This window comes from Pavona decussata, unplaced genomic scaffold (assembly GCF_977016875.1).
Source record: "Pavona decussata unplaced genomic scaffold, jaPavDecu1.1 SCAFFOLD_214, whole genome shotgun sequence".
In the NCBI taxonomy this organism is placed as follows: Eukaryota; Metazoa; Cnidaria; class Anthozoa; order Scleractinia; family Agariciidae; genus Pavona; species Pavona decussata.
In genome coordinates, this window is record NW_028145619.1 from 649,899 (window position 1) to 668,804 (window position 18,906).

The window sequence follows — 18,906 nt, forward strand, 5'->3', positions numbered from 1 at the left end:
ACTGGGATTGGGATGTTTTTGCACTGGGAAAATGGGATTTGGTCACTGGGTTTGGGAAAAAAAATGCCACAAATCAAAATGGGATAAATATTTTGTAACCATGGCAAGTCAAGACATCACTTATTTCCTGGGGTTGAGAAAAGTCAAAAAAGTGTTCAAGCACCTTGCTCGTGCCAATCTTTAGCTTGTTTTAGTCAGCGTCCGCACGTTTTATTTAATCCGATCGATTTGCGGTCAACGATATTTGTGTACAGCGATGCGTGTTAAGCCAAAAGTCTACAAAGCATGCGTATTTCTATAATACAAACAACATGGGGGGAGCTCGGCGGGAGCAGAGTTGTCGTGGAAGACTCGCACTGTTGTCGTGGAAGTTAGTTATACGTACTTTTCTACTCAAAATGTTGTTCTACACACCGAGAACTGTAAACTGGAATTAACGAGGGCGTGGGCTAAAATGCATGCTAAATACGTCAGACAACGAAATGTAAGACAAAATAACGCAATGGACAGGGCGGGCACTTTGCCTCTGTACTTTAATGAAACTGAAATGGTCTTGAAACCAGTCAATTTGAACACACTGAAAGGCGAAGAAAAAGTTCCAAGTGAAAGTGATAAGCCGCCTAATTCAGATGAGGATGTCAGTTTTTCACCAAAGTCCTAATAACGAACAGGTAGACAACTTTAGTGCCAGTGACAGTGACTCCGAAGAAGAAGTAGACAGCGCTCTTGAAACAACACTGATGATCCGTCCGAATAACAACATTTACAAGTAGGATGCCAGACTTCCTGCAGGCAGGAATGACAGGAATGTGAAGTGGCAGCAACTTGTAACCTAAATAACCGCTATAACTTCTCTACTTGCACGTTTCAGTACAGTTTAAAAGGATCTGTCTTCAGAACAACTTCGCAAATTCTCGTGAATTTTTGGGTCTTCATTGGGTCGTATTTAGAAGCCGTATCTTTGTGGATGTGAAGAGAAAAGAGCTGGTATGTATAACACTGGGTTTTTTTCTGAATTCTGCTTGTGAGAATGGGATTGGAACACTATGAAGTAAAATTTGGAACAAATAAACATGAGCTGGGAAATGACGTGGGTACCCCTCCCCCCTTCACGACCCTCTAGTAAGTCTTTCTTTACTTTACACAGGACCCACCAAGCTTTTTAGTTTTATGACTTATCGTGTTTAAATAAAGGCTATCCATCCATCCACCTACAACGCAGCGTGCGTTACTATTGCCATGTATTTTTGTCCGTTCGTCATATCTTTTTGAAGGCTTTCCTTCCAACTGACCAATCAAACTACTGCTGCTGGCCAAAGCAGAGTTAGAAATTCCACTTTAGCACTAATAACTCCACCTCCCGCAGCGCTTGGATTTGATTGGACAGTTGATAGGAAACCATCGGAAATTATTTCATCCAGAAAATGACAAAAAAAAACCTGTCAAAAATTCAAAAAAAGCACAGTTGGAAATCGCCCAGCTTATTCCAAAGAACTGTGAAAGGCACTGAGAGACACTAGAACGTAAAAGAAAAGTTGGCAATGACACTTAGCACAGATGTTGTGTTTTAAATGTCCATTGCAAGGGTCCAGCGATCAGAAATTAATGAAATAAAAAACAAAAGAATTCAAAATTAATTCTACTCCCGTACATTCTCAATAATTCAATCGATGTGTTCGTGCATTTTTGTTACCCACGTGGAGTAAACAGGCAGCGGCACCGTTCTGTTAAAAGCGATGAAACAGTAAGCGGAAGATGCTGATAACACAAAACTTTATTAACAACAATAACAACTGCGACTGAAGAACAATAACATTAACGTTAAGGACAGAATTACTAACCAGCATTTAATTTCTACTTCAGTAAAACTACTTCGTCAAACATATGCGTCACGCGAAAAGAAATTCTCACAACTACGAGATAAAATTCACGGAGAACAGTCTTTGGGATATGCATGTTCACTGTACATGGAGGCCTTCGGATGTTGAAGAGAATGAGTAACTAAATTCAGCAAGAACAAGCTTTGTACATTGTGCAGTTTTTAAAGCTGAGCCTGTAAACAAACCTAACAGCTAGGAACAAAACAAGAACGTAACAATACTTTAATACTAAGGCTCAAATGTCTTACAGCATTGCCTCTTTGTTAATGAGTTCTTCGTTTAATATGCTTTCCTTAAGACGAGGAATAGCTTTAAGTCTAAATTACGTGTAGAAAACCATGGCTTTTGCCTTCAATGGAACACTCCCTGACAGATACCCGTTAAACTACCACCTTGTTATCACTAAACACTGTTGTAGTATTGTAAGTGCTATTTTTAAATGCTAAAACAATTAAACTGGCGCAAAACAAACCAAAGTGGTGATTTGCCCTTGGTATCTAAATTTCTCTGAATTTCCTCTAATTTGACAAGCATACAGACCCGTTCTTGGGTCACAACATAGTTCCCTGTATACTTTGTGATTTTTTTGGTTGTGTTCTAAGTTAAGATTGCTTGCCTTCTCTGTATTGTTTTGACGTTTTTGTTTCCTTTGATTTACGTCAGTCAGTGAGTTCTAAAATACATAAACCCCCTTCTGGTTTGCTGGCATATGTATATCGAAAAATATTACCCATGCCTTAAACATTGTCCTAAAAAAATTCTAGTTGTCCCAGAAGGTTCGGTTCTTAACCAACTATTCATTTTTCAGACATTCTTTCAGCCTCACACATTATCCTTTGATATACAAGCTGACTGGAGGTGTTTATTTAATAATTAAACTCTACAGTCTGTACAGTCAAACTTGCCATTATGGAAACTTATGGGACCACATGAAACGATTGTATATGCACATAAAATATATATGAGCTGCAAAAACAGGCAACGTACCACCTTCAAAAGAGCTGGTTAAAGTTGCATTGCGCAGGATATCAATCAAGGAAAACCCCACAACATTATTATTAACGGTGACAAGACCTTAGCAGAAGGCAGCAGAGCAAAGAAATTGACAACTTTACCTGCAACAAAAAGGCAAAATTCATTGAAGGAAGTTGTTGTTGTTGTTGTTTTTTTTTTCATCCAAAAAAAAAAAAAATGATACAAGAGCCAATTTAAACTAAAGGAAAAAGTATCAGTTATTTTTTACGACACTGGTTTGTTTAATTTTCACTGCGCAAGATAATTTGCTGGTCAACTCACACACGTGCTGGACAACTTTCATCACCTGTCAAAGGCTAAGAATAATTGGTAGCTCATTCCAGAGTTTCGGAGCTGTTGCTGAGAATGATCTTGCTCCCAATGTTGTAAGCATCTTTCTCTTGGGATGGTCCAATAAGAGCTTACCAGTAGACCTAAGATTATATAATGAATTCGATTTTATACTAATAAGATCGCTAAGATAAGTTGGCGCTAGGCCTTAAATACATTTGAAAGTCAAAAGTAAAATCTTATAATAGTCAATACGCAAAGAAACTGGCAGCCAGTGCAGCTCATAAAGCGCCGGTGTAATGTGAGAAAATTTTCCAATGCCAAATTGTAACGAGATGCCAATATTGTAACGAGACCTAAAAAGGCAGCAGAGCCAGAAAATTTTACAATTTTAAAATTTGTAATAATAAGACAAAATTCATTGAAAAAAGTTTATACAAAAGCCAATTTAAACTTAAGGAATAGGTATCATTTATTACTGAGGACGCTGTATTGTTTAATATTCACTGCACAGGATAATTTGCTGGTTAACTTACACATGTGCTGGACAATTTTCATCGAAGAATAATTGTCAATTTTCTGTTCTTTTGGTCTGGAATCTTGTCACAATACATGGATATGGCTGTTCTTTGTTCGATGGCATAAAAGACTAAAAGTGTAAAAGTCAATATTATTCAGCTCTGTTGAAGGCAGAAGGTCGCATGTTATTGGTAGCCGCTGCAATAACAAGGCAAGTGTTCACACAACTGGGTTCAACTGTATCTCTGCAACTGACAGTTTCATACTTTTTGCAGCTTTTACCCTTCACTTATTGAATATGGAAAACATCTCATCAGCCATTATTCTGTTTTCATGAAATGCTTTAGCAGGTGTCATAAGAAATTCAAATTTATACACAAGTCATGTGATTTTCATAATGTTCAACAAGTAGAGCCTCACTACAAAGCTCCTCTTGACAAATCCAACAGATGAGTTTTTCAACATCTTCTGACTGAGTGCATCTTAAAGAGGAGGTTTGAGTTGACAGGGTATCCCTAACACAATCAATAGCACCCTTGTGGACTCTGTTGTGTTTTATTAAACTTCCTAAGTGGTTAAAACACTTGCCACACTGTTTGCATTTATAACGCCTCTCTCCACTATGGACGCTTCTATGTTTCCTTTGATCTCCTGCTTGACTAAAACACTTGCCACACTGTTTGCATTTATAAGGCTTCTCTCCAGTATGGACTCTTTCATGTTTCCTTTGATCTCCTGCTTGACTAAAACACTTGCCACACTGTTTGCATTCATAAGGCTTCTCTCCAGTATGGACTCTTTTATGTATTCTCAGATGTTCTGCTCGACTAAAACACTTGCCACACTGTTTGCATTCATAAGGCTTCTCTCCAGTATGGACTCTTTCATGCATTCTTAGGCTCCCTGCTACACTAAAACACTTGCCACACTGTTTGCATTCATAAGGTTTCTCTCCAGTATGGACTCTTTCATGTTTTCTTAAAGTTCCTGTTTCACTAAAACACTTGCCGCACTGTTTGCATTCATAAGGTTTCTCGCCAGTATGGACTCTTTGATGCATTCTTAGGCTCCCTGTTGCATTAAAACACTTGCCACACTGTTTGCATTCATAAGGCTTCTCTCCAGTATGGACTCTTTCATGTCTTTTTAGGCTCCCTGCTACCATAAAACACTTGCCACACTGTTTGCATTCATAAGGCTTCTCTCCAGTGTGGACTCTTTCATGTGCCCTTAAGTTTTCTGCTTGGCTAAAACACTTGCCACACTGTTTGCATTCATAAGGCTTCTCTCCAGTATGGACTCTTTCATGTCTTTTTAGGCTCCCTGCTACACTAAAACACTTGCCACACTGTTTGCATTCATAAGGCTTTTCTCCAGTATGGGTTCTTCCATGTATTCTCAGATGTTCTGCTCGACTAAAAAACTTACCACACTGTTTACATTCATAACTCTTCTCCTCTGTGGAAGCCCTAATATGATTCCTCTGACTCCCTGCACTGTCAGAATGCTTATGGCCTCTTTTGCACCTCAACATTCTTGGCATGATTTCCTGTTTAATCAGAGAAACATAATAATAATAATAATAATAATAATAATAATAATAATAATAATAATAATAATAATAATAATAATAATAATAATAATAATAATAATAATAATCAACTTTCATAAGATTAAATTGAGAAGTATTTTTTTACAGTAATACAAAACAATGTAGTTTGGATTCTATTATTATTTGTATTATTACAGTCGAACCTCCTGAAACAATCATCCAAAATGCCAAGGTTAAGTGTTCGCTTACTGGAGGTGATCACTTTTACGAGTGTCAAACCAGAAGGGGTCTCTTCTAGGAACAGGTCTGACACATCTACTTATTTCAAAATAATTTATTGCGTACATTTTCCTATTTTTTATACCAGCAGTGCTACGTTGTCACTAAAAGTTCATAATAAATTCTGAGTAGCAAAGTATTTACAGTCAACATGGAGATCAAATCAGGTGTCACATAGTCGCTTACAACAAGTTTAAAAGCAATGAAAATTGTAATGCCTTCACATCAACCTCACCACCTCACCTTCGACCTCACGGTCAGTTAAGAGAGGTGGTTGTTTTTGAGTGGTTCCAACTATGGGGCTTTGACTGGGAAAAACATTTGGTGTTTTGAATAGGTGGTTGCTTATGGGAGGTGGTTGCTTATGATGAGTGGTCGAATATGGAGGTATGACTGTATTATTATCATTAGTAGTTGTGGAGGAGACATTTTTTTGTGCCTCATTGCTGTCCTTCAACTTTTTCTTTTTCCATATGAAGGTAAATAAACTTAGTTTTCACAATAAAACTAACATATTTGTTTGGGACATCCAGATTTGATGCCCAATATATCAGTTGTGACACGCCCAGGAACTTAATGATCATTGCTTTCCCAAATCATGTATTAAGATCCCTTGCTCTCAAAATAACCAACTTTGTTTGAAGCTTCCATATTTTCAGATAAAAAGTTGTTTAGTTCTTTGTTTGTTTTTATCATAAGGAACATTTATATTATTTATGGGTAAAGTGGATGTTGGCAACCCTTCAGAAATAGTTGCTGAGAGATGTCACATTAACGTGTTGCAAAATATTATTAACCTTGTAAGAGGAAGAGGTGCAACTACTATTTCAGGTAAGAAAAGATTTTCTGCCATAACTAACTCAAATGAAAGCACTTAAGCATTGACATGAACCCTTTATCTTTCCCTCTTTACTGCAGGTAGGCGGGTGCGCTGGGTTAAAGGCGATGGGAAGGTGCAAAAGAACTCTGTTCAATTTAAGATTTTGGGTAGTTTCATTTCACCAGGAATTATTTGAAGTTTTTCAAAAAAATAGGAAGATTTGCAGTAAAAAATTCCTAAGGTACATTAAGCAGAAATTAATCTTTTCCGAGGTTTTTGACAGTTCGAAAATTCAGCATGAGATTATTATTATTATTACTATTATTATTATTATTATCATTATTATTATTATTGTTTATTAATATATATATATATATTTTTTTTTTGGGGGGGGGGGGGGGGGTTAATTTTGGTTCAGAGGACTTTTTGGCTTTCATTTTAAGTCCAACGGATATCTTTGGGTGTTAGTTTATGACTCCATTTGTGCCTCCCCATCACTTTTTACCTGGAGTATCCACCCCCCTTGGGATCATGAATCTCTTTGCTACAGGAAGTTTGTTTAATATTAGTCTTCTGATAAGAACGTTTGGTTTGGAAATATTAGCCCAAAAGTTTAAGAACATGTACAGATTAAGGCAGTACAGAGGCCGACACACAACTTATCAACAAAGATTAAAGATTTTGACAGATCCTTCAGACATGTTTCGACATATTAAGGCTACCGAACGGCATTTTACGTGTGTTTAGTACATACATACATACTTTATTGTTACCTCCCCAATGGGGCTTTTCAGGAACAATTATTTAAATACTTAAGTTACTAATAACTACACAATTAAAATTAATCAAATTTAAAAAAACAATTACAACATTATCTAAACTTACTAATCGAGAAAAATACTAAAAATAAATGAAGTTCAGGAAGTATTTACAAAATTGTCTAAAAGCTTATTCTTTAAGGTACGTTTAAAAACTTGAACAGAACGGCTTGATTTAAAAAGGGGGTGTAAATTGTTCCAAAGTCCAACAGTTCTATAATAAAATGTTCTTTGACCTGAGGCTGTTTTAAAAAGAGGTACATTAAGCTTTTGGCCACTCCTAGTTGTACGCTTGGTAACTTGCTCGCGGGTAATAAATTGGGACGTCAGATATTCGGGGGCGTGTCCGGAAATGCATTTAAAAGCCATGGTAGCTACAATATAGTTTGAGTTACCGATGCAAATTTAATTTGAGCCAAGGAAAGTACAGTGGAACCCCTGTAACTGGAACTCCCCGCTAACTCGAGCTAAGTCCCATTTCCCTTGGATTCGACCCTACATTTCAGTCACTTTTGCTTGGATAACTCGAGCTCAGATAATTCAGATTCCTCGCTTACTCGAACTTAATTGTGTTTCCCTTGATCAAGATTTACCCTGATAACTGGAATTCTGGTTCCTGCAACTCACCACTGATGTCTTCCCATTAGCTCATGTCATGTTATTGGTAAAAAACACTGGAATTGACACTTCTAAAGCAATTTCATTTCAACACAGGTCAACAAAGCGCATGTGACACAGGTTACCATGCAAGAGTGATATAAGAGTTTGTATGGCATTAAAATTAAATCAAATTTAGACAACAATATTCCCTCAAAAACCCTCAAAAAATATAATTAAGTCTGAAAAAGCCTTCTCAGTGCTTCCAGATGCCGTTTTGAGCACTTTATCTCTCAGTGGCTGGTCCACGTGCATCACTGTATTATGTTAATGGAAAGGTTGGAAACTACAAGTCAAATTTGAATGAAATTTGGCCCGTCATTTGAGGAGAGCACTTCGAAAACCTTGCTAAAATTTGCTTTAAGCTTAAGCACTTGCTTACCTGCCTTACCACTTAAGCACTTGCTTACCTGCCTCACCATATGTTTGGCTCATTAAACATTTTGTATTTGAGGTTCTCATTACCGGCACGGCATGGTGCAGCTGGCTAGTACAGAACTGCACTTAGCCAGGACGGGGTGTGTGTGGTTTGTTGATGCCAAAGGCTTCCTGTGGACTTCCCCTGTTGGGCACATTTACTCATGCCTAGGTTTGACCATGACTTTGTAACAACATTCCACAGACATGGCTCGGTGGGCGGCAAAAATGGCACCCGATTTGAAATGAACTTTGTTTTCAACAGAGGCCTGTGTCTCAATAAATGAACTCCTCCAGCTGCCCAGGAAGGACCGCACATCACCCTTCTTGCCATATGGTGAGGCAGGTAAACAGTGCTTAAGTTTCAAGCAATTTTAGCGAAGTTTTGAAATGCTCTCCTCAAGTGACGGGCCAAATTTCATTCAATTTCGACTTATAGTTTCCAACCTTTCCATTAACATAATACAGTGATGCACGTGGACTAGCCGCTGAAAAGAAAACCACACAAAACGGTGTCTGGAAGCACTGAGAAACCTTGAAAACACAGCAAAAGATACCGGGTAAGCTTTTTCAGACTTTATTATATTTTTTGTGGGTTTTTTTGGGAATATTGTTGTCTAAATTTCGATTTAATTTTAACGTCATACAAACTCTTCTATCACGCTTGCATGGTAACCAGTGTCACATACGCTTTGGTGACCTGTGATTTTAATCAGTACAACAGATGACGCATTTGACAGTCATTTCCGATCTTTTTACTCAAACTGCATGCACTCCCTGTAAAGCTGTCACGAGGAAAACCAAAAGTTCACAGTACAAGCTAGTGCAAGTTCCTAATGTTCACATCTCAACGCGTTCCAATTCTTTTTTCAAAATGTTGACAAAGGCTTTTTTTTTTGACCCGAAAGCCTCAGCTTACATGGGACTTACAGTTTCTGATGAGAGTAAGTTTAATTTGCCCTGGGTTGTATACTAAAGTGTTGATAATCAATAAACTATAAATTATTTGCAAGAAAGTCGAATTTTCGATCTACTCCGATAGCTCGAACCCCCGATAACTTGAACAGTTTTTTGTCTCCCTTCAGAGTTCGAGTTACCGGGGTTCTACTACGTATAATTAGTTCGAGTTAACCGAATTCGAGTTTTACTAAGTGGGGTCAAATACAGAGGAAATCGGATTTTATTCGAGTTAGCAGGGACTTCAAGTTAACGGTTTTTTATTGTAATTGATATTTTATAAACCAAATTCGATGCCAGTATCCCACACAAACACTGTTTCGAGGTACTTTCAGCTTTGGAAAATTAACATGGCGGTCAGGTCACAACCTCAAAACCATCATTTCTACCCAAAAATCACTCTATGCTCGTCTCTATCGATTAATGGAATCACCCAAAGACCTATTATGTGGCTAAAAATACACTGAAAAGCTTGACTTACCTTCAATAAAAGAATTCTTGCCGCTTTGGTTACCCGATCACAACCCACAACACGCCCGTAAACAGTCTTCGGATAATGTTGTTTGACAAAGTGTGGAAAACGAGCGGTTACTTAGATTCGTGTAAAGTCGGACTGGACTTGAGGATTTTATGCGTTGGATTTCTTGTCACAAACCAGCAGGGAGGGACACAGGTGGCAAATTTTACTAGTTCGATATTCTAAATTCAGGTTATGAAGATGTAAAGGTTCGTCGTGAGCAAAATAAGTAGATGTACTATTTTTGTTTTGTGTGCTACTTTGGCTACCAGAGGTTTTTCTCGCGCGCAACGAGGACTAAATTGGACTGGACTTCAGGATAATATTCGTTTTACGAGTAATAAATTCCCCCAGATTGTGGAGGTATAAAGGTTCCTTGTGCGCAAACTAGAGAATTTACTTTTTACCGGGCAAGAAAAGCCTTTGACGGAACAGTTTAAACAGTGCAATAAAGAGAGGGAACTGGCTTTTCTCACTTTTGACGCTGTCTTATTTTAGTTTAGAAATAACAAATTCTAGTCTGCATAGTGGATTAATTGATGTCGTTTAGCCTACAGAGGAAACTTTCCCGTGGTCCCATGGGAACGTTAGGACGACTCAGCGTAAATTTTGAAGGCGAATTTGATGCTGTCTACCTGCTTGTGTCACAAACATCGAGTTTTTTGGTAATCACGGTTCAGGAGGTGTAAAACACCACATCAAGGCAGTAAAGCAGCCGGTAAATTAGAATCTATGTCCCGGATTGGTCAACATGATCACGCTACTGATCGTTTATAACCCAGTGTGGGTCATAAGTAACAGTCGACTGAATGCTCTAAACTTGTTTGATCGAGTGTATGTCTTAATTCCGTAATGAAGCTACCAATGATTTACAGACTTCGTGATACTAGAATATACTATCATTATATTCAGTATTAGTAATATTGGTGTCAAACGTTCAACGTATATTCTGTGATCTTTTTTAAACACTTTATGCTGTCTCAGTATGAGAAAGATGAGAAAACAAAACCTTTACTGATGTATGTTGTTGGGAAACCTTAGACTCCCGAAAACTAAGACGACTACTTTCTTTCATCATGTTTTAACCGGGGTCTTTACTTTTCATTATTAAGAAAAATTAGATCTTCTAATCTTAAGTTTTCTCCTCCTTTTCCTGCTAGATCAAAAGAGACCTTTATAAATATCACAGCGGCTCTTCGTTTTTGTGGAAGGAGTTATATCAGGTTTTAAGGTTACCCTATACTTTCAGAGGTGTCTTCAGAGGTGTCTCGCGTCCAAGCGATGTAGCGCGTCCGGTTTAAACTGTAGATACCTGAACCTTCATATCAAATTAAAGCTTATAGAGCTGGCTATCAAACTAAACCAAGAATTTTCAAATAAAATGAATTGCCGAATTTGTTCGTTTGCCTTCAAATTTGGACAGTAGCTACATATAAACAACAAAAACATGTCTGCGAATTTTTCTTTCGAAGAATTTTTTCTCGAGAACGTTTTTTGTACGATCACTCCACATTTTTTTCATCCTATTTCAAAAATGCGAATGCGAATTTCATTGCGATTGAATATGGCAAAACGCAGACACTGACTCGTCCCCAGTTGTCCTCATCTTTATAGGGCGCACGAAGCGGGGAGCGCAAGAAATTAATGAAATAAAAGGCCGTGCTTTATTTTTCACCACATGAGTTGGTTTTCATCGGCAATAATTCAATCCATGCGTTCCTGCGTTTTTGTTACCCACGAGGAGTAAACAGGCAGCGGTACCATTCCGTTAAAAGCGTTGAAACATTAACGGAAGATGCTGATAACAAAAGAACTTTTTTTTAATTACAACTGCAACAGAAGACTTGTTTAATCTTTGACATTACGAACGCAATAGTAACCTGCATTTAATTTCTATTTCAGTAAAACTACCTCGCTAAATATATGGGTCACGCGAAAAGAAATTCTACAAACTACTACCAGATAAAATTCCCGGAGTACAGACTTGGGGATATGCATGTTCACAATACATGCAGGCCTTCTGGTGTTAAAGAGAATGAGTAACTTTATTCAATAAGAACCGACTTTATACATTGTGCAGTTTTTAAAGTTGATCCTGTAAACAAACCTAACAGCTTGGAACAAAACAAGAACGTAACAATACTTTCGTACTCAAAGGCTCAAATATCTTACAAGCATTGCCTCTAATCTTTGTTAATGAATTCTTTGTTTAATATGCTTTCCTTAAAACGACGAATGATTGAAGTCTAAATTACGTGTAGAAAAACGATACTTTTTGCATTAAATTGTACTCTCCCTGGCAGATACCCGTTAAACTGCCATCTTATTATCACAAAACAGTGTTGTGGTATTGTAGGTTCTGTTTAACATTTAAAGGACCTGGCACAAAACCAACCAAAGTAATGATCTGGCCTTGTCATCTAAATTTCGCTGAATTCCCTCTAATCTGACAAGCATACAGACCGGTTCTTGGGTCACAACATAATTCCTTGTGTACTTTGTGATTTGGGGGTTGGAATTCAGGGTTAACTAGGTGTAAGAAGCTGACACACTGCTGACAGTTTTTTTTTGTGTGTGTGTGTGTGTGTGTGTGTGTGTGTGTGTTTGTGCCTTGTAGGTTATTGCTTTCCTTCTCTATATTGTTTTGATTATATTGTTAAGACAAAATTCACAGAAATTTGGATGCCAAAGCAACAACATCACTTACAATGGTTTTGCTTTGGCCCCTTTAATTGTAACCCACTGAAATATTCCTACTGGCCAAAACATGTCACATGGTACAAAATCTTACAGTGCTTGTCAGACTATAACAGTCATCTAATTTGGTAACAGTTGTCCAATTTTTAGACCAGAAAAAAAAAAAGAAAATAATTAATTTTATGCCAAAGTTTGGGGTCTTAGTTGTTATATCCAATCACAGTTAAATTAAGATTTATAACACTGGTTAGCTTACATTTATTAGCCTGTAATAATGCCCTTGGCATCACTAGCTGCTTTGTCTTTTCTAAAGTAAATTGTGCACATTTCAGAAATGAGTCAGTGAGGTCTTAAATACATAAACACCTTTCTGGCTTGCCGGTTAATGGATATCAAAGAATAATGCCCATACCTTAAACATTGTCCTCAAAAATTTTGCAGTTGTCCCAAAAGGTTTGGTTCTCGACCAATTATTCATTTTTCAGACATTCTTTCAGCCTCACACATTATCCTTTGATATACAAGCTGGCTGGTGGTGTTAATAATAATAATAATAATAATAATAACAATAAGCTCTACAGTCAAACCTGCCATTACGGAAACTTATGGCACTAGATGAATAGACTGCATAAGCATATAAAAAATATTTCAGCTGCAGAAACATGCAACGTACCACCTTCGAACGAGCTGGTAAAGTTGCATGGCACAGGATGTCAATCAAGGAAAACCCACGACATTATTGTTAATTGGGTCAACAGCTAAACAGGCAGCAGTGCCAAGAAATTGACAATTTTGCCTGCAACAATAAGGCAGAATGCATCGAAAAAAGTTGATATAATAGCCAATTTAGACCTATGGAATAGGTATCATTTATTTTTGAGGACACTGTATTGTTTAATTTCCACTGCACAGGGTAATTTGCTGGTTAACTTGCACATGTGCTGGACAGTTTTCATCACCAGAATAATTATTCTTCTTAACCTTTGACAGGTGATGAAAACTGTCCAGCACCTGTGCAAGTTAACAAGCAAATTACCCTGTGCAATGAAAATTAAACAATACAGTGTCCTAAAAAGTAAATGATAGATTCCAGGGCAAGAGAACAAAAAATTGACAATTATTGTCAATTTTTTGTTCTCTTGCACTGGAATCTTGTCCGAGTTCATGACAATGGCTGTTCTATGTTCAATGACATACACTAAAAGTCAACTTCATTCAGCTCTGTTGAAGGCAGAAGGTCGCATGTTATTGGTAACTGCTGCAATAACAAAGCAAGTGTTTACACAACTCGGTTCAACTGTATCTCTGCAACTGAAAGTTTCATACCTTTTGCAGCTTTTACACTTGACTTATAGAATATGGAAAACATTTCATCAGCCATTATTCTGTTTTCATGGAATGCTTTCACTCAGTCATAATACATGAAGCAGGTGTCATAAGAAATTCAACTTTATACACTAGTCATATGATTTTCATAATGTTCAATAAGTAGAGCCTCACTACAAAGCTCCTCTTGACAAATCCAACACATGTGTTTTTCAACATCTTCTAACTGAGAGTGTCACAAAGAGGAGGTTTGAGTTGACAGGGTATCCTTAACACAATTTACAGCACCCTTGTGGGCTCTGTTGTGTTTTCTTAAACTTCCTAAGTGGTTAAAGCACTTGCCACACTGTTTGCATTCATAAGGCCTCTCTCCAGTATGGACTCTTTTATGTCTCCTCAGATGTCCTACTTGACTGAAACACTTGGCACACCATTTGCATTTATAAGGCTTCTCTCCAGTATGGACTCTTTCATGCATTCTTAGGTTCCCTGCTACCCTAAAACACTTCCCACACTGTTTGCATTCATAAGGCTTCTCTCCAGTATGGACTCTTTCATGCATTCTTAGGTTCCCTGCTAACCTAAAACATTTCCCACACTGTTTGCATTTATAAGGCTTCTCTCCAGTATGGACTCTTTCATGCATTCTTAGGCTCCCTGCTTGACTAAAACACTTGCCACACTGTTTGCATTCATAAGGCTTCTTTCCAGTATGGACTCTTTCATGCATTCTTAGGCTCCCTGCTACACTAAAACACTTGCCACACTGTTTGCATTCATAAGGCTTCTCTCCAGTATGGACTCTTTCATGCATTCTTAGGCTCCCTGCTACACTAAAACACTTGCCACACTGTTTGCATTCATAAGGCTTCTCTCCAGTATGGACTCTTTCATGTTTTCTTAGGTTCCCTGCTACACTAAAACACTTGCCGCACTGTTTGCATTGATAAGGTTTCTCTCCAGTATGGACTCTTTCATGTTTCCTTTGATCTCCTGCTTGACGAAAGCATTTGCCACACTGTTTGCATTGATAAGGCTTCTCTCCAGTATGGACTCTTTCATGTCTTCTTAGGTCCTCTGCTTGACTTAAACACTTGCCACACTGTTTGCATTTATAAGGCTTCTTTCCAGTATGGACTCTTTCGTGTTTTCTAAGGTTCCCTGCTTGACTAAAACACTTGCCACACTGTTTGCATTCATAAGGCTTCTTTCCAGTATGGACTCTTTCATGCATTCTTAAGTTCCCTGCTACACTAAAACACTTGCCACACTGTTTGCATTCATAAGGTTTCTCTCCAGTATGTACTCTTCCATGCATTTTCAGATTTTCTGCTCGACTAAAACACTTGCCACACTGTTTGCATTCATAAGGTTTCTCTCCAGTATGTACTCTTCTATGTATTCTCAGATGTTCTGCTCGACTAAAACACTTACCACACTGTTTACATTCATTAATTTTATCCTCTGTGGGAGCCCACACATGGTTCCTCTGACTCCCTGCACTGTCAGAATGGTTATGGCCTCTTTTGCTGCTCACTATTCTTGGCATGTTGTCCTGTTTAATCAGAGAAACATGGTAATAAGAATAACAATTAAAATCAACTTTTAGAAGATTAAATTGAGAAGTATTATTAAAAAAATTGTTCAACATCCTTAGCTTTTTTGCCAAAATAAAAAATAAAAACAAATAAAAGAAGTCTTGTTTCTACTACAAAAAAATTGTACAAGTATGTTAATTTAATCATTCATTTTTTTGCAGTATTACAAAACAATGTAGTTTGGATTCTATTATTATTATTATTATTATTATTATTACAGTCGAACCACCCGTAAGCAATCACCCAAAATGCCAAGATTAAGTGGTTGCTTACTGGAGGTGATCACTTCTACAAGAGTCCAACCAGAAGGGGTCTCTTCTAGAAACAGGTCTGGCACATCTACTTATTTGAAAATAATTTATTGCATACAATTTTTCTAGTTGTTATACAAGCAGTACTAGGTTGTCACTAAAAGTTCGTAATAAATTCTGAGTGGCGTAGTATTTACAGTCAACATGGAGATCACATTAGGTGTGACATAGTCGCTTACAGGAAGTTAAAAACAATGAAAATTGTAATGCCGTTACCTCAAAAAGTGGTTGCGGTCATCAGTCAGCCATGCTCTGACATTTTAAAGTTTTCTGACCGACATTTTTACGTGTGATAACAATATAGTTTGAGTTATTGATGCAAATTTAATTTGAGCTAAGGAAAGTACAGTGGAACCCCGGTAACTCAAACTCCCCACTAACTCGAACTAATGCACTTGTCATCGGCTTCCCCGAGGGGGGGGACCCCGGGCTGATGTGGGGGAATACGGGGACTTTATGGGGACTTTGCAACAAATTTCTTCCCTTGTGGTGGGGGAAATGTGGGGACTTAGATTTTTGAATGCCCTACTCTCGGGGAAAATATGGGGACTTCGCTTATGTTCAACTGAGAGGAGATTGGGGACGATTTTTGTTCGCTCGATCGATGGCAAGATGGCAGAGGAGAACAAGAAGGTATGCTTTAAAATCCATTGTTTTTTGTCTATCAAACAGACCATCCGTCAAAAATTTGTACGTATTTGTAGGCATAGGCAACTTTAAAATTCCTCTGTGTATATATTATTGTTTATAGAGGTCACTGTTAAAGGTCAACAGGTCGTCTTTTGTTAGTGATATAATAGAAGCGGTCTGTTAAATTGTTAAGGATAGAAAAAGTTGATTTTTTTTAAATATTCACAAGAATGTTAATTTCTGAAGCATCACAGCAACTGTTCAGAGTACTCAGGAAACTTAAGGACGTTGTGTTTAGAAGCAGCAATGAACCATCATGATAGTGTGTTTTCCCTTGTTCTTCATCAGTCCGGATAGATTGAAAACAGATTCTGGGGAATTCAGGACCTAATGAAAAGTTGAAATTTTCACCATACTGCGCATGTACAGTAAGAGGAGTGATTTATAGCAACTTATGGAGTATTCGAGAAAAAATAATTAAAGTTCAGTTTTCATCAGAATGCAAAGTCCGAGTGTTTGCCAACTGTTTAAAGAACCCAAATAAAGTTCTGAAGTGCATCTTCAAATCCAGTTGGGTTCCCCAAATACTGGGGACTTTGCAAGAAACAAATCCCGCACGGGTGGGGAAATACAAGAACTTTGAAATACACAATTAGCAAAGTCCCCAGATCAGCCCGGGGTCCCCCCCCCTCGGGGAAGCCGATGACAAGTGCATAAGTCCCGTTTTCCTTGGATTTGACCATACTTTTCAGTCACTTTTACTTGGATAACTCGAATCCCTCCCTAACTCAAACTCAAGTTTGTTTCCCTTGATCGAAATTTACCCTGATAACTCGAATTCTGGTTCTTGCAACTCACCGCTGATGTCATCCCATTAGGTCCTCCTGTCATATTATCAGTAAAAAACACTTCTAAAGCAATTTCATTTTTAATCAGTCCAACAGATCACACATTTGACAGTCATTTCCGATCTCTTAAGTCAAACCGCATGCACTGCCTGTTAAGCTGTCACATAGAAAACAAAAAGTTCATAGTACAAGTTCATAATGTTCACATCTCAAGGCGATCCAATTCTTTCTTAAAAATGTTGACAAAGTTTCTTTTGACCCGAAAGCCTCAGCTCACATGGGACTTACAGTTTCTGATGAGAGTAAGTTTAATTTGGCCTGGGTTGTGTACTGAAGTGCTGATAAGATATCCGGTCAACTCACCTACGTGCAAAGATAATCAATAAACTATAAATTATTTATATGAAAAGTCGAATTTTCGATCTACCCCGATAACTCGAACCCCGCTAACTCGAACAGTTTTTCATCTCCCTTCAAAGTTCGAGTTACCGGGGTTCTACTGTATAATTAGTTCGAGTTGACCGAATTCGAGTTTAGCTAAAAATCAACGACTTAAAAGTGGGGTCAAATACAGGGGAAATCGGATTTTTTTCACTTAGCAGGGACTTCAAATTAACGGTTTTTTATTGTAATTGATATTTTAAAAAATCTAATTCGATGCCACTATCCCACACAAACACTGTTTAGATGTGCTTTGAAAACCAAACATGGCAGTCAGGTGACAACCTAAAAACCATCATTTGTACCCCAAAATCACTCTATGTTCGTCTCTATTCGATTAATGGAATCACCCAAAGACCTCTTATGTGGCTGAAAATACACTGAAAAGCTTGTCTTACCTTCAATAAAAGAAATCTCGCCGCTTAGTTACCCGATCACAACCCACAACATGCGCGTAAACAGTCTTCGAATGATTTTGTTTGACAAACCGAAGAAAACGGGCGGTTACTAAGCTTTTAAACAAAAATCGGGACTGGACTTGAGGATTTTATGCGTTGGATTTCTTCCCAAGAACCGGTAGGGAGGCAAATTTTACGAGTTCGAAATACCTCCAGATTATGGAGGTATAAAGGTTCCTCGTGGGCAAATTAGAAAACTTACTATTTTCCTTTGTGAGCTTAGAATACCTTTGCGTTCTTTGTCTTCTTTGGCTACCAGAGGTTTTCTTCCGCGCGGAAATGAGGACTCGAGACCGAGAGTCATATTAATAAAGATAGAAATATACTTTGACCGGAACCAAAAACCACGAAGGAAAAGCCTTTGGCACTAAGGCTTACTTTGTCTGACGGAACAGTTTAAAAAACCACGGTACACTAAAGAGAGGGAACTGGCTTTTCTCACAGGGAGCCCATCACGCCTTATAAGTGTTTAAGTAATTAGTTTTTTTTTCCATTTGTACAACTTATGGCAAAAACAATAAACTGAAATTGAACTGGAACTTTTGATGCTGTCTTATTTTAGTTTAGAAATAACGAATGCTAGTCTGCATATAAAGCAGATTAATCGACTAGACAGCAAACTTTCTCGTGGTCCCATGGGAGCGTTAGAACGACTCAGAGTAAACTTTGAAGGCGAATTTGATGCTGTCCGCCTGCTTGTGTCACAAACATTAAGTTTTTAATCACGGTTCAGGAGGTGTAAAACACCATAGCAAGGCAGTAAAGCAGTTACGGTAAATTAGAATCTATGTCCTCGATTGGTCATAGTGATCTTGTTGCTGATCGCTTATGGCCCAGTATCTGTGTGAACTTATATGAAACTGAACCGGTCTTGAA

General features: G+C 37.9%; 1 protein-coding gene and 1 long non-coding RNA gene across 2 annotated transcripts in view; one reads left to right on the top strand and one right to left on the bottom strand.

The window, feature by feature from the left end:
* Positions 1-18,906, top strand: part of LOC146460103 (uncharacterized) — a 40,965-nt gene that overhangs the window by 12,079 nt on the left and 9,980 nt on the right. The window lies entirely within an intron of this gene.
* Positions 4,055-18,906, bottom strand: part of LOC146460104 (uncharacterized) — a 33,194-nt gene continuing 18,342 nt past the window's right edge. Inside the window, exons 3-5 of the mRNA XM_085088447.1 lie at positions 14,033-15,299; positions 13,092-13,094; positions 4,055-5,075 (exon numbers count right to left, since the gene is read on the bottom strand). Of these exons, the coding sequence (XP_084944573.1) occupies positions 4,075-5,075; positions 13,092-13,094; positions 14,033-15,299 (2,271 nt within the window). The 3' untranslated portion in view covers positions 4,055-4,074. The remainder of the gene's footprint in view (positions 5,076-13,091; positions 13,095-14,032; positions 15,300-18,906) is intronic.